Genomic DNA, 16,555 nt, shown 5'->3' with positions numbered 1-16,555 from the left:
GCAGCACTGAATACTTTGGTTGGTCAGTACAATATCAACTGTGGTGAACTATAAACCGTCTACTTCAGCGGCAGCTGTGAGGAATGGCTGTCTATGGAAGTATGTATCAGAAGAAGATGCAAGGGAGCCCAAAAATGCCGCAAGGCAAGCAAAGACTTAAGCGCGCGCTGCAGCTCAAACCATGTACAGAACCAGGGCTCGAGTTCTCCAAAAAAATGGGTGCCGTTTTGAACGACGCAGTAGCGCCATGCAAATGTATGTGATCTTGGGCTGAGGCGTCGCTTTTGGGGGTGGCAAAAAGGAAGGAAAGGACACAGTGAGTGCCAGGAGTTTTAATGCAAGTAGGGTGCAAAGCGACGCGCGCTGAGCCCTGTCGCTTTGCGCCCTGCTTGCATCGAAACTCCAGCTCACACCCTCGCAAGTGTCATATGCTAGCAGAACATGGCAGAATGCTTGAACCTTTCTGGTGACGAAGGCCTTTCCCCAACAGAAGATGTCATAATCACGACATGCCTAATTAGACACAGAAGATCGCATAGCTTGACATAAAATGTGTCACTTTTGGATTCCCTCGCCTACGGAGTTGTAGGTGTCACTGTATTTATTTTTTACTGCTGATGTTTTACAATGGTTTCTCCAGTAAAAACGATGAGCGCTGCTGTTGTGATGGTGAATCCGTCGCATTGTATCCCATTAGGAATGAACTTTCCTCTTCGAAGCACCTGAGATAGCCTTTCTGTCAACACAATAGTGTTCTACTATCATTTGCACAAAGGCGATTTTGAACTCGCTATATCAAAGAGTACATGGCCTGCGCAGCTATCGTGCGTGTGGTGTGCAAACAAAATCCTGAAAGCAAATTAACCAGAGGAAATGAGTTCGGCATCAACAATTCAGGCTTAACACAAATAACACTTGAGATAGCAATCGCGATGAAACGTTTCAAGACCAGGCGTCGAAGTTTTTTTAGTCGAAATGTAAACAGGTGCCAGGCATTCACTTTAGCTGAAATACAGCGCAAGTGGACATTACTCCGAACTTGAATAAGAATGGTACTTCCTTTGCAGGAATCCATTTTTATTAAAAAAGTGAAAGATATTAGCGCAAGGGTATGGCTTTGCAATACCGCCGTAAGCAAATCAGAAAGAGAAGTACCAAATATTGTGGGTTGTTCGTCAAGAGAGCAGACTTAGCATGGCTTCCTCAACTCAGTTTTCGACAATATAAAACAAACATAAGCTTGCTGGTAAACCAGATGCGAAGCATACAATTAATAACTTTCAAATCACTAAGTCCCTGCCGGCACGTTGCGGCAGGAAATGTAAAAATGTCAAAAATATGTGCCACGTAGGATGCCTTTAAGGCAAAAGAAAAGGGTGTGCGCTACAAGTGTTCCCAGGAAATCTGTGACACACATGTACATTTATTAAATTTTTATTTTACTAGTTTCCATAAATCAAAATGGCGATTGGCTTGAACCAATCGCCATTTCAATTCTGTTTGAAGATTTTCACAACAAAGGAATCTCCCGTTGCGCTTGAAGCTAGGGAACAAAAAGATCGGTACAGAAGTTTAGACAGCAGCATTGGGTCTGAATTCAAACGCTGAGACAATTGATGCGCAACCCTGGGCTGCACACTTCAACCTTCAATATACACAGTGGAGACAACCTACAAAACCGCAATCAGCCCTTGGCATACTTGAACGCTCCCAAGCGGGCACGTAAAGAATTGGATACACCTTATAGCAGTCACGCCGATCTGTTGCGTCAGAAACAGGGGAGCGCGTAGGCTAAAAAGATGCCACTGCGTTTAACGGCATCGCACATAAAACAACAATTCTTCATAGTTGCGGCTGCCGCTGTAAAAACCAAAGCGTGTTAACACGCTACGGGAAAAAGAAGTGAACAAGTTCACGCATCCTTCGTCTTGGAAAACGTAAAAGACTTGCAAATGTGATCGTTGTGGAGCATCGATGTTAACCATTCGTGCGAGAGACACCACTCGACCCGAAATGAAAGCCTTAACGTCAGCATATTCTGGCTAATAAGGTTTTTTATTTGTAGCCGTCACCGGTGATTTCGGAGGAAATGTTCGGACAGCAACTCCAGGTGTTTTTGATGAACCTGTTGACAACTAGTGCAACCGAATTCTTTAATAAGCCTGTTGCTGGGGGAACATTAGGTGAAGGCGAGCCGAGGACACGGGGCTTTTTACAAAATGGTAGTCTTCGCTGGGCTACGTAAACGCGTAAATTTTAGGGCCGAAGCCCCTTAGGAGCTCGGGCTGTCGGCGTCTCCTGTAGTCAACGTCTCATATAGTCGTAGTATCACGTTGTCATGGTACTACAACCACGGTACACTCGTTAACAACGCCTCGCACTAGAACGTAACGCGTACTAAAAAAACACACCGGTAAACTCGTTTTCCAACGCCTCGAGCTAGAGCTCTTTGTGCTTCAAAGACACCAGAATTTTACAGCCAAGCTGTAAAACTCTACTCCCAACGATTCCATCTCCGTAGTCAAAAACGCCAAGGGGCCAAGAATACACTTTTGCACTGCATGCTTCGCCTCTCCCCAGGTCTCGCGTTCCTGTTTCGTCTCCGTGGGCAAAAACACCAAGGCAGCAAGTACACACTTGTACACTGCATGCTTCGTCCCTCACCAGGCTTCACGCTAGTGGAGATGGCCCGGGATTTCTTGTCTCTCGGTTTGTGTGCCTTTCATATGATTCAACCGCCAGGCTAAAGTGGAAAAAAAAATTCCTGGAGTTAACTTATTCAATCGAGATAATAGCGTAACAGAGATAATTGGCCAAAGAAAAGAAAAAAAAACAATAAAAAAAACAGGAATCAGCGAACGACTTAAGAGATATGTACCCTATACACCACCCTCAGAAAACAAAAAGAAAAAGTAAAAATGTCTGAAAAGAAGGATATAAATGCGAAAAAAGTATAAAAGGTCCCATCCGGGCACTACGTCTTGCATCTGCGCATTCATACATAGTTGGGGACGGTAACGCACGTGCTCGCTGTAAGAGGGTAGAGTTACACCATTGGCGCAGAAAGAGAAAAGGAAACTATAAAGCAGCCGAATATTCTAACGTATTCGGCACTCGCAGCTAAATCTGGCTAAAAGAAAACTCACAAGCGAGATCTGCGGCCTAAGAAGTGTCTAAGGATTCAATTATTATTATATGAATTTTTGACAATCTTTTTCACAGCTTAGACTTTACTGTCACCTCTCCAAAAAAGCACATCAGGTAAAATATGTCCCTTCAGCTTCCCAGCACTTAATGAATAAATTACTTATTCACTAATGAACGAACAACAATGTTCTTTCATTCCTAGGGTCACACGCAGGCATAGCTGCAAATAGCTGCGCACGACTTACCTCGCGTTCGGCGAATTCACTCCCCGTTCAGGTGCGGAATGGATGAAACTGATGGTCTTTTGCTTGTATTACAATCCCTACCTCCATCAACGATCCGTCATCCAGCAGTATAGCGCATTGAATCATGGTCCATTTAGGAGGACAATGGCATGTCGCTTCTGGACCTGTTCTAGGCAAAAAAATTGCCGTCATCTGCGCGGGAGTGAATACAACTGTCCCTTGCAAAGCCATTGTACATGCTGTTTTGTTCACTTAAATTAACAGCGATTCATTTCAACCCTGAGGATAAATTCTGTGCCCATGCAAACATACAAATTTCAAGCTTAGTGGGGCACCGGGATAGTCGTAACCTGCTTATAACTGGTCCCAACACTACAAAACGCCACGAGGGCGTATTTACAGGCACGTACAGGTGACGAACTCTCCTTTGCCATCTTACCATAATTTCATGTTTGGCGTTAGCTTTCGTTTTGTCGTTGTATGCGCCCTCTGTGACGCTCAGTCATTATTGCCACGAGAAGCAAAGAACAGTGCAGTATAACACACCGCTGTGCTCTCAACCATTAAAAACCTCGGAACTTCTCTTGTCCCTATCCTTGGCCTTAGGCGCCTATGGAAAAACAACTAACGAAGCAGTGCCGTGCATATGGGCTGGGCGTCGTTTGAAGTTCGAGAAGCGCAGAGTAAAATACGTTTTGAGGGGGGTTGAGAGCAATGGATCAACGTAGGTGGGCAGCTATGGTGTTTAGGTACCTATACTTGAAAAGCATGTACACGCAGTGGTTAAGGAAGGCTAGAAGTCTAACGATGAAATACGAAAAAAAAACAGTGGATAATCCAAAACAGCCAAGGTAACCAAGAAAGAAAATGGAAGTTAAAACGTCGTTAGAGATGTACAGCGGTGAGAAATCGGACATCAGAAAGGGAATTTTCTGCGATAATTCCCAGGGCAGTGCTTTGGTTTTCGAGACTAGAGCAGGTTGCGTGTGAACTAAGAGCTTTGTGGGGAAGTATTCACAAAATGATGGGGTATGCGTGGTCTGTCCAAAAGAAACAGAAACTATGCAGCACATGGTGTTAGAATGCGAGGATATCGATCCAAATCTACATGAGGGAAATATTCGGCTTCCAGAAGCCCTAGGATTTGAGGGTAGCACAGAGGAAGTTTACTTCAAGGCTGTCGAGGTGGCGAAAAGAATATTAGAAAGCTGCTAGACGAAAAACAGAGAGGGGAACATTGCCTAGGACAGTTACCACCTGTAACAGGAAAAAAAGTATTTTGTGCCTAATAAGCTTTTGAGCCTGCCCTAAGCAGTGCTAGTATTAAACCAAGAGTATAAAACATAGGTATATCAGTCCTTTTTGGTAAGATGACCCGTCATCACCCCGCTACAAAAGCGAAACCAATAGCAATCATCATCATCATCGGACATTCAGTGGGCCTGGATTTTGGTGTAAATGAATGGGTTGAGGACGAAAAAGATGCGCGTGAACGCAGCCTGTACGGGCACTTTCATGACCGCTATGTAAACAGTGCAAATATATCGCCCATCCTTTTTAATCATGGTTCGTGTCGTGTTGGGTTTGCTGCCACGCAGCAGAATAAAGCGTTTTTCTTTGTAAAAGTTTACGTTCCATAATTAGATGCGCATGTATTAGGTAAGCGAGGTTTGACATATCGTACTTAGAAATTTTGTGGCATACCAAAAATTGCTGGGGAACCGGAGCTTCTAGTTATCACATCGGAATGCCTGAGGACCTCTCCTCGCTGAGTGAATGTGGTACTGAGCTCATTCAGAAATCTGCCTGCCAGTCTTCGCCCCCTTTTCCCCTGAATTTCAGCGAGTCAGCAAGTTCAGCTACTCTGGAACACAAGCGATAAAAAGGCCAACTTCAAAAAATCCGTCTGCGAACATTGAATCCTGCTTATGGAACAAACTCTGGAGCCTAGTAAATGGCAAAGTGCCGACAAAGGAGCGCACACCCACGATGGTGCATCTTACAATGACTTATAACCAGAAATATATCTCGGTTTTGAAACGATGATCTGAGTTCTGCGAAGCCAAACTGACTGCCATATTTTAACAAAATTCTACACAGATGAATCGCTTCTCTCGCGACGCCGGCCGTGCACAGGCAAGGCCTAAAAATATCAAGCTGAAAGGCGCAAAACACATGTACCAAGGTTGAACATGTTGCTCGGAGCGCATTCTCTTGTAGAAAAAGCCCCGTGGCATTTGACAAGTGCTATGCTGCTGCACCGATTGTTCAAAATCTTTCTCTTTTTTTCCTGACCTTAGTCCCGATTTAGCTTCCTCGAAAAGACGTTTCCTTGGGGGGACTGCGCTCCGACAAGTGTTTTTTCTCCGCCCTCGCCCTTTGTTTTCTCGTGTAGTCTCTTTTTAGCTCAGCTAATCACGGCTTAGCTGGATACGCTACGTCATCCTCGTGTAGCGGCTCCTTACTCTCGTATTCTTTGTCGTGTTTCTTTGTTCTCTTTTGAGACACTTTACGTTTTCCATTCTTAGTTTGAGCAAAAAAAAAGATGGAGTGGGAGAGAGGTTGGCTAAATTTAGCCACGCTGCTATATATCGCATTCACAATCCTCAAATTCATTCATTCAGCGAGGCCTCCGGTTCGTTTCAAAAGGTTAGAACGTTTTCTCGTAGTACGCGACTAGAGTAACAGAAATACGCCGAAGCAAGAGTCGACGCAGCCAAGGTCGAACAATGCATCCCGCTACGCTGAAGGTACGGTACCTGGTCATCTTCTTCCGCTGAGCCTGCATCGCGAATTGAGCCTTTAACATTCGCCCGTATCCCGTATTTCATGTTTATGTACGTATAGCTCGGTACGCGCGAGTAGCAGAGGCACAGCTAAAACCAGTTTATTTCCGAAAAGCATTTCTCAAAATTATTTCGGCGGCCCCAAAGACGTTGTCGTAAACGTTGTAACGCTTTTGAGCGCCTGCTCAAAGCTCTCTCTGAGACATCAACTACCGGTCAACTACCGATTAACTACTATCAACTTGTAGTTTTTCGCGCTGGTGAGATCATCTGCGTTTAAAAACAAACATAAAACATTTATTTTTTGCCAGGTCACTTCTCGGGCAGGTAACTTTGCTGCGCCATATCGGAACTATTAGCTATTTACTTTAGCTGTTTTTTTATCTGACGGCGCGGTGCTTACGGGTGTTTCCAAAGCGAACTATCTTCTCCACAAGAATTCTTTTACCCGGTTTGCTTTGCGCTTGTGGAGTCATTTTGGCGTTTTTTTTTACCATTTCGAATTTGCCTCGCTAATATTCCCTACGAAAATCTTCCTGTGAACCTCATTATATGTTTTTTTTTGCGTGACGTCCGCTCACGCCAGTCACTGATTTAACGAGATCTGTCGTTAACATTCTCAGGTTTGTGCGACAAAATCAGTCTTCCGATCCACTTGACATTGCTAGAGGGAGACTAGTTTCCAATCTCCTGTAACGAGAAATCGCTCCATTTAGAAGTTACGCGTAGATGTAGAGGAGGACTTGGTGTTCTAATCACTGCTTCATTTTTGCACTATTCGCAGGCTTTTATGTCGCGTCGGTACATCATCAAGCGGGAGCGTTAAGGGCCACTTCTCAGGCGTCCCTGCCGTGTTTTCAACTACCTGCTGTGAGCGCCTGCCCGGCCGGATCTCTTAGACAGAACGACAGTGAAATTTTGGGGACCAGTGGTGACGTGACCAGGGGTGGTTACCCACGGCAAGAAGTGCAAAATCCAATAATTGCAATGGGATGACAAAGACCGCTAGAGAAAGAACGAAGGGCAAAAGACAGCGCGGCGCTGCTATGAAGGACCTCGAAGGTGACTTGCTACTCAGGACTAGGTCTTTTTCGTTATCGACCTCACCAGACAACGAATTATATCGGGAGGACGCCGCCGATGATGGCTACTACAACTTTCCGATGGATTTGCGTAAGAAGTCACTCATGAGTTTGGACTATCACTCGGGTGACAACGAATGCAAGGAAACAGAGACAGAGAGCGCCACTAGACAGTTTGCGATTCAACCGACCGCCTGTGCCCACTCCCGGCAAAAAAGTTTTTTATACGCCTTGCCTTTCCCCGCCATGGAGGATCCTGTCCTTGAGGCACTGTCCCTACCAAATAAAGAGAGTAGCTCAACCGGCATCGTTCTGGACTTGCGTAAAGAACCGGCAGAATCTGGGACACCAACGCGGGGTACACTCATGAACAAGCCGTTCAAGACGGACGAAGACTCCAACCCGGCCCTTATTCCATTCCTCATATCACACGAGCGTTCAGCCCCTGAGCAACAGCAGCAGCAAGACGAACAGCCGCAACAAAGGTGGCAAGACGCCGCCACGCCCGAAGTCTTCTCTCCACACAGCACTCCACCGCCTCTCGCCGACAACCACAATGATCGAGATGCGAAGCGCACGGCAAGCTGCCCGAAGCTGTTCGATGAGACCAACGAAAGCCTGCTGGAGCGGCTGGCGCGTGTACGCTGCAGGTCCGACAGTGATACACATAACGACTCGAACAGCAGCTCGCCGCGGCGTCATAGCTTCGATGCGTTCACTTCACCACTGCCTCGGGATCGGCGGTCGCCGTCTCCCACTCTGAAGCGACCGGCCCCGACTTGTATAGCCTACACTGATGGCGCGCCGACAAAGCACGAGGAAAGCTGCAAACTGCCACGTATCCACGAAGAACTTCTTTTCAATCCCGGCTTACGTCTGTGTTCTACGACCTGCTGTTCGAGGGCGCCGCAAGAGACATTGTTCCCACAGCTGCGGCAGCTGGGGCCGGCGACACTCCCGCTGAGCGCCTGCGCGTATGACGCGCATATAATGCAGCGGTTTCTCGATCACGAGCTGCTAAAGCGGCACCTGGAAGCCATGGCGGCCTCCGCTGGGCTCCCGAGTCAGCTTTTGGCGCCGGCGCCGCTGGTCTCCGGGATGGCACCAAGTTTGGAGGCGCTTGAAGAGCATGACGAGATGGCGCCGGAACCGGGGAACCAAACCGACTTGCACAGCGGCGGCATGCGGAAGAGGGCGTCCCGCGCGCTAACCGGAAAGCATGTCAAACAGGGCACTGGAGCCAGCCCATTGACGCTGCTGACGCTTAAAAACAAGATACGGGAGCGACAAAAAGCCCGTCAGCTTAGAATTCTGGAACCAGGGGTCCGCACGCTGAAAGGGGACAAGAAGGCAAAGAACGGCAGCGGCAAAGGTTCGTCGAATGGAAAGAAACCCGCATCCAAGTGAAGTGTGCGTGTGGTTGGAATAAGTGGTTAGTGTGGATTGGCACGGGAGAGACAACTGTCGGTCATGGCTGACCGCCACGCGGATACATTCAACGGACGTAAAGTAAGCACCTTCATGACCACTGCGAACAAACTGCGTTTTTTTTTCCCGTGGCCATGTAGCGAAGTGGCGCTATCAGAAGCACGCCTTGAACTCTGTCGTCTATTATTCCATAAATTGTTGTTTTGTATGTAAATGACAGCATGCGTGCGAAATGCGGATAAACAGGGCAGCAAAAAACCCGCGGTGAAGCATTTTCTGTTGCACAAACTGGGCCCATTCAGCCTAAGACTGGGTATTGTTGTGTCACATTGAAACACCAAACTGTGTACATTAAGTCTCAGATGACGAAAAGCGGGAAAGAAACGTTTCGTGTCACGTGATGCAATGCCTGTAAAATACTTATGGTTCACACAGAACTGCTGTTAGAATATTGAGCGATGATGTTTTATGATTGAACTCTACAGTCTGCGTCGGAAAAGAGGAAAAGAATACCATAACTTGTCCGAACTGATGCAACAGATGATGCTTTCTCATTGTAGGGAATGTGAACTCTTGGTGTGCTGGAATATCAACACGTTGTTGTTTTTTGCCGGGTTGACTTTAAAAATATATTACATCTCGTTTTGGATGTTGCATCCTAACAGACTGGCGCTTATATTCTCGTTGCTCACGTAAAAGCATTGCATAGACTGTCTTTTAAAAAGACACTAGAAGAAGTAAATCGGCCTATATCGATGTAAGGCGGGGTCGTGCATTTAAATATACCATTGGCCCCATAAAACATACAACAACCCGAAAGTATAAAAACATAAAGGTATTCATACGTAAGATATTTTCTTTGAAGAGGGTATTCGTTTTTTTTCGTTCATTATCGTACTATTATGTACTTAACAAAATTCCCCTATTTTATTGGAGTTCGGAACACATAACGCTATAAGATTGAATAAGATGTCACTAAAAATATTAGATATACAGATAATGTCTCTGCACAACAGGAAATGCCCAGTGGTGACCCTGTGAAAAATTTGTCTAACGAAAATACTTTGGTTGAGCCCCCTTTTGAAAAAAATACTCTCGAATATTTATGCGACATGTTTTTCAGCGTGCACAAGCTGTTACGTTCAGAGCCGTGGTTTTTTTCGTACCAAATATTCCTCTGCGATTTCGGTGGCGCCAATGTGGTGATAATGTGGTAGGAATTTTATCTGGTCTCAGGGCAACCAAAAGCACTGTGTAAAAACGTATGTAACACATAAACTAGGCATGAAAGATGTCTCAGTGTTTTGTCATCTAGCTCCTTGTTTCCCCATCGTTAGCTGTGTATCTAGGCTTTCACAGATGAACAGTAGTGCATTTCATCTCATTGTTGGGCAAACGACGCTGCATTACCGGCAATGCAGGAAGATTCTTCCCCCACGGTCACTGACATGTTCGATACAATGGACTTTGTGCTAATGCTTATCGCGGTACACAAAGTTGCGCTGCTTTGTATATGTCCTGGAAAACCTTCGTGCCATGTTCGTTGAAATTTATTCATTAAGCCTACTTACAATACAATGTCTGGTAGGACGTCAGTATCGCATTGGCCCGCCAAGATATGTGACCTGAACCAAGTGCTGCCACTTTCGTGTGGGAGCCATAAATGCTCTGTTATTTATGATGTGTGTTCTATATTTACGTGGTTACATTGTAGGGGTACTCCACAATGTCTGGTACCCTGTCTTTGTTGAAATCCCCGGTGAAATGTTTTAGTACCTGTATTTATATTGCAATTTTTGTACAATAAAACGTGTAAATATTTATCAGCCTTTTGTGTATTGACTTCATTTTGCTTGGTGTTGTGCATGCTCTAAACTGTGTGTGTTTTGCAATTCTACGCGCAGGCGGAAGTAATGAAGAAATGCGAAGACCTCAAGCAGGTTTCTTGTAAGGTTTCTTACGGCAATGGGTACCAATGAATTCAGAGAGCTTTTTTTAAATCTACCAGATGTCATTGTGCGTGTTTGGGCAAATTTACCTTAATTAGCTTATACAGGAAGGGTTGGTCCTCAAGTTGGCACAAGTGGGAGAATTATTAAGGGTTTATTTTACAATTGTTACATGTAATTGATAGGAGTAAGCCTCCCGCAGTGAGGACAAATGCCCTTCTACACTCTAATCCTGGTAACCCTTAATGTAACTTCTAAACGGAAGTAACCTATAAAATAAAGGTTACAATGGATCTATTTTGATGTTTTCTTTATCCCAGTCCATTCTAAGGGTTACAAGCGTGAAGTTAAAAGCGGTTTATAGGTTACATTAGTGATTTATAGGTTACATCAACAAAATCTGCCATGTAACCTTTACGTTGTAACCTATAAAACGCCCTGTAACCTATAAGAGATGCTCGTCGCGCCTTCTCTCAAGGCGGCCGTTGATTTCTCCGTTGCATGACGGGATATAGAGAAATGGCGGCGCCCGCAGGCCCGGTGGCCGCGTTTTCGCGCCACTCGAGCCTTTTTACTGCTGTGATACCCCGACGATGAAGCGAGGATTGCTGTTACAAGACTCATTTGTCGGCGTGAGTCGCGGAGGCTGCGGTGAGCCCATTTGTGACTGGCAGCGCTACACGGCTCGTTCTTCTTCGACCAGCATCAAGTTGGCATGTTGGACCAATGCCCCGGCGCCGGTGAAAGCGAACTCGGTGAGGATATTTCCGTAACGGTTTCCGTGTTTTCATTGGATGTATCTTTTCGCTGGGGGCTTTTCAATTTGAAATTGCAGCTTTCGAGAGGGATTTTCGTTACCTGACTGGTTGCTTCGCTGGACGTTTCCTGTTGTTCGCGACGGCAATTGAATGAAATCACGTGCTTGCGTTCGTTGCGTCAGACTAGAGCGGACTATCGGGAAAGCACAGATAACGGCGTCCGTGACCTGCTTTCTGCTCTGCGCGCCTTCGTCATGTGTTGAGCGTTTTGTTTACGCTGTTGGCTGCATCGGGCGCACTTGACGAGTTATTGGCCCATGTAATTGTCAGGTAGCACTGTTTGAACAATTGAATTTTTTTCCATTAAAGTCTTATACTATCGCGCTATTCTCTGGGTATTATCACGTTGTTTCAGCCGTCGGGAAATGTTCATTTTTCGCGCTGCATATATTCGGAATGGTGTCTAGTTTATTGGTCTTGTAATAATATATCCGGATAAACACAACGTGTGTGTTGCAGAAAAGTAGTCCACGAAATGCTGCCCAAAATTTCTAAACTCACTCTTGTCCAGCACAAGCCTCTTTTTTTGTGAAAGTTTGCCCTAAACTACCGCACAATAAAAAGTTTTCATATGTACAACACTCTTCATTTTTGTCATTCTTTTCCTTGAGTGGGTAAATTTGGTGTTAGTCATTTTGAGGTAGCGGGGCATTTTCACCATGTTAAGTGGGTTTATTATTCTCATTCGCACAAATCAGTCGTTTATTCCTTCGCGTGGTATTGCAGGGCAAATGGTTATCTCGCGTGATCCTAGTGTAGTGCAGTAAAGCGACTTTACTGAATGGTGGTATGTATGATCCAGCATGCAGGCTGCTTGATTGTTGTTATTTGATGATACAGAAATTGTGACGAATTACACAGACAAGTGCAGGTGTAAAAATGGGTGCTGCACCCTCATCGGTTCCTGGCTGTTCGAAAAGTGTGGTTGCATCTGGCTACCTATGCTATGACTTATCAGCACTACTGTTTTTCTTGCAGGCAGTGTTCCTTGAGCTGACAACCAGGACTTCCCTGCGTATGACACAAGTTGAAATGAAGTCTGATTTCAGTGGAAACAACGGTATGAAAATGCAATAACTAAAACACAATCATTCAAATATTCTTTGTAAAGTTGGCACCCAGGCCTGCACAGACAAAAGTATGATTCACTTGTAAAAACGCGAGGCCTTTCTTCAAGTGTTATGATGTTATATTTCGTATCTTATTTTGCCTCGTGTTTGGTGACTCTTTCTATCAGTTCGTTATGACATGAACGTTATGAATTCACATAACAATTTCCTCAGCATGGAGCTTTGTAGTTTTTCAGCAACTCTAGCTATTCTATAAGATGTGTGGTTTTGCAGAGCCAACAAGAAGAACTCTTTTTCGAAAAGAGCTCTTTAAGAAAGCTCCAGTTGTTAGTGAGTGCTTGTGCGGTGTTCTTTTCTTCGTCTTGTGAAGTTTGAGGTGTTCTTTCATTATGAATGTATACAAACTGCCCAGCTCTAAAGCCTATTGCATTTTAACCCAAATAACCCTTCGAGTCATTACAGGTACAGACCTCCTGGGAATGCCACTTGAAGATCGGTGCAAGTTCTAGATGTATCCTCTCCCACAACACATCTGGACGAAAAAAAATGTAAGTTGGCGATTCCTTTTTACTGGTAGCCGAGGAAGAAACCACCGATAAGAACACTTTACTGAAATGAAAAACGTTTCGGCTTCCACGTGGGATCCTTGTTCAAAATGAAACTGCCAGTACACGGGGGGGGGGGGGGGGGATGTTTAAGTACAGCCAAAAATGTGACGCAGATGGCGTCAGCATCGTGAAAGCACGTTTCCTGGGTTTAGTGCGACGTTCGCTCTGTTGCGTGTACCAGTGATTCCACATGAAGGCGCGGAAATGTTTTTGCTTTCTCTTTTGCACATGTATGTCAGTTTATCTCGTAGCCCAAAGTTTCTGCCGGTTCTGGGTGAGCATGCAGAAACATTTCGCGGATAAACTAGAACACGGCACGATTAAAATTCGGGACTGTTGGCTGGTATGACTATAGTGGTTTCGCGTTGTTCTGAACAATGCGGCCAAATTAGTCTGTGTAACGATTACTGAAATGATGTGAAATTATTTAAAAGGCCGTAAATTCCTCCTTCTCTGGTGTGGCCTTTCATTTCATTCTCTGGTCTCCGTATTCATTTTCGTGCAATATATTTTTCGTACTTCACATGCGTGTGGTTTGGATTGAGGAGCTTATGGTTGCACTGGACTTTGTTCTTTTTCTGAAATTTTCTGTAGATGGCTCTTCAAGGTGGGGAAATCCAAGCGACGGTCCCTCACATATATGCCTCCATCTGCGGCAGCAGGGAACAAGTTATTCAGATGACCTCGGGAAATCTTCAGCGTGCCCTAATTTGGTGCCTGCTTCCGCCTTTTTTCATTCGGAAAATTATAGATCCCATTTAAAGTTTGTCCAAAAGACAGATTGCAATCTGACTAGAAACTTGTTAGTGCTGCATAAAAAAACGATAACTTGGCGTGGGAATCACAACTCAGGTGGAACTGTAGAGAGGAACCTAAAAGGGAAGTGTAAAGATGCATTCGTAAAGACGAGTGAATTCCAAGTGTAATATTAGACTGAGTGAAACGGAGAATGTAGGGAACATAGCCATAAACGCTGCTTTGTATGAAACAGTGAATTTGTAATAAATGTTCTTTTTACTTTCCCACATTCTGCGTTTTTTCTGTGGGGAACCGTGGCAATAACGCTGTACTGGGAAAGTGCACCTCTGAGAACCATCTTATAAATGTAGCTCAAACTCGAATTCGTCTGAAATTGTTCAATGGCAGTATCCAAACAATTCGAAATACTTTGCATACAACCGTGCAAATATTGAGGTAAAGAATCTGTATATTTGGCCATGTTTGTGAAGCTGTTCATGCAACATTTATTAAATAGGTTTAATAAGGATATACGAATAACCGAATTTTACCTGGAAGTCAAAAGCAATATAGGAAACACCAATTCGCCCGGGAATCCGCACTCGTCAATACTCATTAAGGAACGATAATAACATTGGGATGGTTCGCAGCTTTGCTTTTTAATAAATAGCCCACAGATGTTTCATATTATAAATGTTAATGTTCAAAACTACTGATGCCCTACTTCTGGAAATGCGCTCCTGTTAAATGCGCTAATATGTGTGCATGTACTGCAATTCTCTTCTGATAATCATGGCCTAAGTTGTCAGACAAGAATTTTTGGCTTACGGCTATGTTATCATAACTTTGGCGTCCTTTTGAAGTATGCTATCAAGTGCATGTTTCCACTAAAGCTTGATTTGTTGTTTAACTAAAGCTAAAATTCATGCCCGCAATTTACCAAAAGACCTATCATGCATGTTTGATACTGGTTTCTTATACAGCACAAAGCTGATGCAAACATCAAATTTAGTTATGCCTGTTTATAAGACTTAAGCGTTGCCAATACCCACAAAGATTTTTGGATGACAACGTGGGTAACGATTATCGAACAAGTAATGCAATGCATATATATTAAGAGAACATTTTCAAGCTTTTTCGGCACCGCAATTTTAGGAATTATAAAAGTAACTTCTCTTTTAGCCCCAGCCGTGTGGCCGGCAGTTTATTCAAGGGACGACCAAAAGACACCCGACGCAAAAGTTTAGACGGCGCAATGGACAGCATGGTCCCACATATCGTCTTCCACTAACGCGATGTTTGTTTACCACGCGGGAAAGGCGCCTTCGGGGTGTCGCCACAGCGGCGCCGGCGAAAGCGAGCCTGGCGCGCAACATGACACTTTCCAGGTGTGTGGCCTTGGACGGCGGTAGATGTAACTTATATAAAGGTAGACATGCTGAAAGCTGCAAAGTAACCCATAACCGAGTAACCCTTACGTGTATACGTATATAGAGGTTACGAAGATATAGGTTACATTTGTACCTTATAAATTATAGGTTACAAAAATTCGAAAATGTATACCTCTATTAAGGGTTACCCAGCTTAGAGTGTATGACACAAGTGCCACGCTCTATTTTGTGGACCTGCATGACACACCCACGGCGATCGGCATACCCTGGATGGAACATTTGTTTAATGTACTTATAGTTATTCAAGGTGAGAGGCCGGGCTGGGAGGCGGTGTTACAAAGGTAGGATTCTGAAGTCCAGGGGTGACTTGTTAAACGAGCAGCTCAGACCACCAGCACCCTACAAGCGTTGGTCACGACTTGTCGTTAATCCAACTCATGACACAGTAAAGTTGGCTCTTTCCACTCTCCCTCTCACTCTCAAAGAGTGATATAAGAAATTAGTATTGAGGGAAAAGAGACGAATGGAGCTGGAGCCGCATGATGTCTGGAGCGGCGAACTTCTGATTTTAACTAGAGTGGGCTAAACCTTTCCTCGTTTGCAAACATTTATTATCCTCTACAAATAAGCAATCTGAGCAGGCGGGGGGGTTGCGTGAAAATTTCATAATTTTACTGAGACCTGCTAATTCTAACTCTCAGGGTGCCATTCAAAATCCGCTCTGATTGAACGCAGCTATCCCACGGCGTGTATTAAAACCACATTTTTCACTGCCATTTGTGTTTAATGTGCATCATCATTGAATATTTTCACTGTAAGAAACAACTAAAAGATTGCTCTGCCTGCGGACTGCCTGCCCTGCCAGGCAATCGGATAGGCCGTCTTTCTAGCCATCGGAGGGCATGCATTAAAGGTGTAAAATGTGTTGTCCGGCAAATTTCAACACTAGGTGGTAATTTTGGCTAGGAGGGGCAGCTTAGCTGCTTCAACAGAGGAGCTATAACACTTAAAATGGAGCACCTTGGACTAATCGTCGTAAGCATAACACTTGAAGGAGCTAAGGTGTCAAACAACACGTATATTCGGTGCTCCTGACTCACATAGAAAGAAGCCGCTTAGGACGGAATTTCTAACCTTCAAAGAGATTGCTGCGAACGTGGGACAAGCCTGCAGCAATGGCCAGAGAGTCACAGGCGATATCGTCAAGATGAATGGAACATACAACTCAAAGCTGCAAGTCTGCTGGTATGTGTAATACCCGTGCCACACGTACATGAAAAAGAACATTAAGTG

General features: G+C 44.7%; 1 protein-coding gene and 1 long non-coding RNA gene across 2 annotated transcripts; both read left to right on the top strand.

Moving 5' to 3' along the window:
- The first annotated feature begins 6,017 nt into the window (after window positions 1-6,017).
- Window positions 6,018-10,509, top strand: LOC144158625 (uncharacterized). The gene is made up of 2 exons (XM_077689643.1): window positions 6,018-6,142; window positions 6,963-10,509. The coding sequence occupies exon 2, from the start codon at window positions 7,171-7,173 to the stop codon at window positions 8,665-8,667; it is 1,497 nt and encodes a 498-aa protein (XP_077545769.1). The 5' UTR covers window positions 6,018-6,142; window positions 6,963-7,170; the 3' UTR covers window positions 8,668-10,509.
- A 679-nt stretch (window positions 10,510-11,188) lies between these two features.
- Window positions 11,189-13,175, top strand: LOC144157761 (uncharacterized). The gene is made up of 3 exons (XR_013319853.1): window positions 11,189-11,392; window positions 12,434-12,515; window positions 12,988-13,175. It is a non-coding gene; the product is annotated as an uncharacterized LOC144157761 (long non-coding RNA).
- The last annotated feature ends 3,380 nt before the right edge of the window (window positions 13,176-16,555 follow it).

Source organism: Haemaphysalis longicornis, unplaced genomic scaffold (assembly GCF_048455015.1).
Source record: "Haemaphysalis longicornis isolate Haplotype H1 unplaced genomic scaffold, Haemaphysalis longicornis Haplotype H1 scaffold_10, whole genome shotgun sequence".
Lineage (NCBI taxonomy): Eukaryota > Metazoa > Arthropoda > Arachnida > Ixodida > Ixodidae > Haemaphysalis > Haemaphysalis longicornis.
The sequence above is the reverse complement of the archived record's forward strand: the minus strand, read 5'-3'. Positions and strand labels throughout refer to the sequence as shown.

Bases quoted from the DNA above. Each gene is read 5' to 3' on its own strand.
- LOC144158625 (XM_077689643.1), top strand. From the start codon at position 7,171: ATGACAAAGACCGCTAGAGAAAGAACGAAGGGCAAAAGACAGCGCGGC.